Consider the following 5,000-nt stretch of genomic DNA (forward strand, 5'->3'; position numbering starts at 1 on the left):
TGATTCTACTTTCCAGAGGCAGTTTGGAACTCAGTAGTGAGTGTTGCAAACGAGGACAGACGATTTTTACTCATTACGTTCTTCAGCACCCGGCGGGCCCATTCTGTGAGCTTGTGTGGCCTACCACTTCCCGGCTGAGCCGTTGTTGCTCCTAAACATTTCCACTTTACAATAACAGCACTTAGTTGACCGGGGCAGCTCTAACAGGGCAGAAATTTGATGAACTGACTCGTTGGAAAAGTGGCATCCTATGACGGTGCCACATCGAAAGTCACCGAGGCCATTCTACTGCCAATGTGTGTCTATGGAGATTGCATGGCTGTGTGCTCGATTTAATACAACTGTCAGCAGTGGATGTGGCTGAAATAGCCAAATGTTTAGGGGTGTCCACATACTTTTGTATATATTGTGTATGTGATCGTGTCTCAGTGCAATCAAGCTATGAAATTAATGTTATTTTCAAATACAATCTGTTTTTGGGCTCAAGTTGTGGTTACTTAAGTGTAAAAAGTAACTTAAGTAAGTAACTTCACTCTGCACTGTTTGTTTGCGCTGTCTGTGTCTCTTAGGCATACGGTTCCCGACAGCCAATGGGAGAAGGCCCAGGGGGCCGGCCCTGAGTGGTACAGTGAGACTCTGGGAGATGGTTCTCCTGTTATCATCTATCTCCACGGCAACGTGGGCTCCAGGTGGGTCTAGTGTTGGGGGTAGAGACCCTGTGTGTATCCGAAATGGATCCCTATTCCCTATATAGTGCACTACATTTGACCAGAGCCCTATGGGTGAGGGAGGTATGGGCCCTGGTCAAAAGTAATGCACTATATAGGGAATAGGGGGCCATTTGAGATACACATCCTGGTAGACTCTCCTAATGAAGTCCAGTGGGTATTATTACATCATCAGGGCCATGTTCATTAGGGAACACCGTGTTAAAATGTTTTGGAAATAGAACATTAGTGTTCCTTTTGGAAAATAAGAACAGGTTCCCTGTTTCAGTATGTTTTCTTCCATGTTGTGCCTGATGAATACATCCCAGTAGTCACTTGTTAGATTCTTCTTAGTTCCCGAGATTAAGGAAATCAGTGATATCCCTCGATTTGTTCCACAGATATACCATAGGCATCCTAGTGTTGTATCAATGAATGAGAAGGAGCCTTTTTATCCCCATGTTTCTAAACTCTCAAACTGTCCTGTCATGTCCAAAGGGCCATAAACCACAGAGTGGAACTTGTGAAGGTACTGTATGTTGTTCTAGTCTGAAAAAAAAAAAGGATTTTGGAGTATTGGGTTAAAATAAGGATGTCCTAACCAAGCCTGTCTATTTTCTAGATCCTAAGTGCAGCAGGGTATCATGTACTGTCACTGGACTACAGAGGTAAGCACAAATAACAATTAATGTACACATATATTGTTATATTTCCCTGGCCGTTACAAAAACTCAGATGTGTCAAATAATCATGTACGGTATGACGATTTGACAAGAAAAGAAAAATTAATTAATTTACAAATTCATTAATTCATTTGAAAACTTCATGTAGTTAACGTAGTGTTGCTCTCAGAAGTAAATATATTTAATATTTTGCAATTCATTTACATATTTTTTTTTTGCATCAGATTTGTTGTCATGGAAGCAGAGTGGAAATATCGTCTAGTCAGGGTGAAAGCAGCCATAGTGACATCATGAATCAAAGGGCTTCTTTGTCACCTTGTCGTCGTCCCCCCCCCCTCTCAGGTTATGGAGATTCCAGTGGGGAGCCCAGTGAGGTTGGGTTGACCTCTGACGCCCTCTATCTGTACCAGTGGGTAAAGACACGCAGCAGGACCAGTCAGATCTGTCTGTGGGGACATTCCCTGGGTACTGGGTGAGTGAGTGTCTTTCAGGCATTTTGCGTTTTTTTTTGTGTGGTTTTGTTGTTGAAACATTTTGGCCCAATCTCAATCAATCAAATGTATTTATAACGCCCTTCGTACATCAGCTGATGTCACAAAGTGCTGTAAAGAAACCCAACCTAAAACACCAAACAGCAAGCAATGCAGGTGTAGAAGCATCTCAAATGGACCCCTAAGACACATTTGTGAAGCTCTGAGAGTATTTGACAGGTTTAACCTATCCGCTAGTATCTCCACCCTGCCCTCTGATAGGCTAGGTGGAAGCTTTCACCATTGCTTATATACTGATCAAAATTCTCTTAAGATCCCCACAAGTGCAGAGGGTTTAAGGCTTATAGCGGTCAATTTGGGATTCACCCTGGGTTTCATTCTAGACTCTTTCCCCCAAAATGGAGATGTGTGACCTCTCTCCGCAGGGTGGTCACCAACGCTGCTGTAAAGATACAGGAACAGGGTGAGTTACTGCCTCCGGCTCCAGACAGTTCCTACACCATTCAAACATGTTTTTAAATTCATGACAGGCAAAAGTGTGGAGAATCGGACATATAGTTTGTCAGTGGTGAAGAACAAAGTCAGAAGTCTTCAGATCCCTCAATAGTGTTCAAAGTGAGCGGACTCTGATATAGGTTTAGTTAGGTTCAGTCATACCTCAGCAGGTGGACCGTGGGCAGGACCCAGAATGAGGTCAATACCGTTAACAAAAACAAAAACCTGCAGGAAATTAGGTTTAAAACGGCTCATTTTTCTCTCTGTCAACAAGAGGGGTTGTGAGCTATGGGTTGTTACTACGCCGATAAATGACAATATCGAAACGGACCTTTGCCATCTAGGACATTTGAGCACTTCGGACCTAGTTCGTTTATCTACCTTCACAGCTACCAATGATTTTCGATTTCACAATTTATTCATCTGATTTGGAAGTGCACTCAATTTTTCCCTGTTGTTTTCAACGTCAGTGACTGGTCTCGATAGCCTGCGTGCCAGTCTGTTTGCCCTGCCAACGTCTGACTGGTCTCGATAGCCTGCATGCCAGTCTGTTTGCCCTGCCAACGTCAGTGACTGGTCTCGATAGCCTGCGTGCCAGTCTGTTTGCCCTGCCAACGTCAGTGACTGGTCTCGATAGCCTGCGTGCCAGTCTGTTTGCCCTGCCAACGTCAGTGACTGGTCTCGATAGCCTGCGTGCCAGTCTGTTTGCCCTGCCAACGTCAGTGACTGGTCTCGATAGCCTGCGTGCCAGTCTGTTTGCCCTGCCAACGTCAGTGACTGGTCTCGATAGCCTGCGTGACAGTCTGTTTGCCCTGCCAACGTCTGACTGGTCTCGATAGCCTGCGTGCCAGTCTGTTTGCCCTGCCAACGTCAGTGACTGGTCTCGATAGCCTGCGTGCCAGTCTGTTTGCCCTGCCAACGTCAGTGACTGGTCTCGATAGCCTGCGTGCCAGTCTGTTTGCCCTGCCAACGTCAGTGACTGGTCTCGATAGCCTGCGTGCCTGTTTGCCCTGCCAGTCTGTTTGCGCTGCCAACGGTCAGTGACTGGTCTCGACTGGTCTCGAGCCTGCGTGCCAGTCTGTTGGCCCTGCCAACGTCAGTGACTGGTCTCGATAGCCTGCGTGACAGTCTGTTTGCCCTGCCAACGTCAGTGACTGGTCTCGATAGCCTGCGTGCCAGTCTGTTGGCCCTGCCAACGTCAGTGACTGGTCTCAATAGCCTGCGTGCCAGTCTGTTTGCCCTGCCAACGTCAGTGACTGGTCTCGATAGCCTGCGTGCCAGTCTGTTGGCCCTGCCAACGTCAGTGACTGGTCTCGATAGCCTGCGTGCCAGTCTGTTGGCCCTGCCAACGTCAGTGACTGGTCTCGATAGCCTGCGTGCCAGTCTGTTAGCGCTGCCAACGTCAGTGACCGACCTCAGCGTAATCTCAACATTCAGTAGGCAGCCTGAGTTTATGCACGCGGCCACTGATAGAACCTCCATTAAAAACCATGACAACCCCTGTGCAGAGGTGCTGACTGAGGGATAATAAACGGTATAAAAGAAAGGAAGTCGCACTCTACACACTCTCCAAACAATTTATGTTTGTTTTTTTGTGTCCTACGTCATTCCATTTCATATGTAGTTTTACATCCTGTTTTTTTTGCAATTCGTATATTATACACACAGTACCAGTCAAAAGTTTGGACAAACCTACTCATTCCAGGGTTTTTCTTTATTTTTTAAAACTATTTTCTACATTGTAGAATAATAGTGAAGACATCAAAACTATGAAATAACACATATGGAATCATGTAGTAACCAAAAAAAATATGTTATATTTTAGATTATTCAAAGATGCCACCCTTTGCCTTGGTGACAGCTATGTAACACAAATCTGTGTTACAAATTTGTCGTGCTTTAAGATCCCGGACTGTATCTTTAAACATAACCTTTCGGCATGCAGTTCAAGCATTCATTATGGAACTCTAAAGAAGTCACTGATCGAACATAACATTAATAATGGATCTATGACAAAAATGTTTATCTAGACATGTTTCCATGTTTGTCTAGACATGTTTCCATGTTTGTCTAGACATGTTTCCATGTTTATCTAGACATGTTTCCATGTTTGTCTAGACATGTTTCCATGTTTATCTAGACATGTTTCCATGTTTGTCATGACATGTTTCCATGGTTGTCTTGACATGTTTCCATGTTTATCTAGACATGTTTCCATGTTTATCTGGACATGTTTCCATGTTTGTCTTGACATGTTTGCATGTTTATCTAGACACGTTTCCATGTTTGTAATGACATGTTTCCATGTTTATCTAGACATGTTTCCATGTTTGTCATGACATGTTTCCATGTTTATCTAGACATGTTTCCATGTTTGTAATGACATGTTTCCATGTTTGTCTTGACATGTTTCCATGTTTGTAATGACATGTTTCCATGTTTATCTAGACATGTTTCCATGTTCGTCTAGACATGTTTCCATGTTTGTCATGACATGTTTCCATGTTTGTAATAACATGTTTCCATGTTTATCTAGACATGTTTCCATGTTTGTCATGACATGTTGCCATGTTTGTCATGACATGTTTCCATGTTTGTCTTGACATGTTTCCATGTTTGTCATG

The 5,000-nt window shown here is 44.0% G+C and overlaps 1 protein-coding gene across 2 annotated transcripts in view; it reads left to right on the top strand.

The window, feature by feature from the left end:
* The window catches only part of LOC118378940 (lysophosphatidylserine lipase ABHD12-like), a 17,219-nt gene that overhangs the window by 1,909 nt on the left and 10,310 nt on the right, over positions 1 to 5,000 (top strand). For both annotated transcript variants that reach the window (XM_052485631.1, XM_052485630.1), the window contains exons 4-8: positions 570 to 689; positions 1,206 to 1,236; positions 1,330 to 1,375; positions 1,733 to 1,862; positions 2,307 to 2,344. In XM_052485631.1, coding sequence (XP_052341591.1) covers positions 570 to 689; positions 1,206 to 1,236; positions 1,330 to 1,375; positions 1,733 to 1,862; positions 2,307 to 2,344 — 365 coding nt within the window. The remainder of the gene's footprint in view (positions 1 to 569; positions 690 to 1,205; positions 1,237 to 1,329; positions 1,376 to 1,732; positions 1,863 to 2,306; positions 2,345 to 5,000) is intronic.

The sequence above is a fragment of the Oncorhynchus keta genome, chromosome 29 (assembly GCF_023373465.1).
Source record: "Oncorhynchus keta strain PuntledgeMale-10-30-2019 chromosome 29, Oket_V2, whole genome shotgun sequence".
NCBI classification, from domain to species: Eukaryota; Metazoa; Chordata; class Actinopteri; order Salmoniformes; family Salmonidae; genus Oncorhynchus; species Oncorhynchus keta.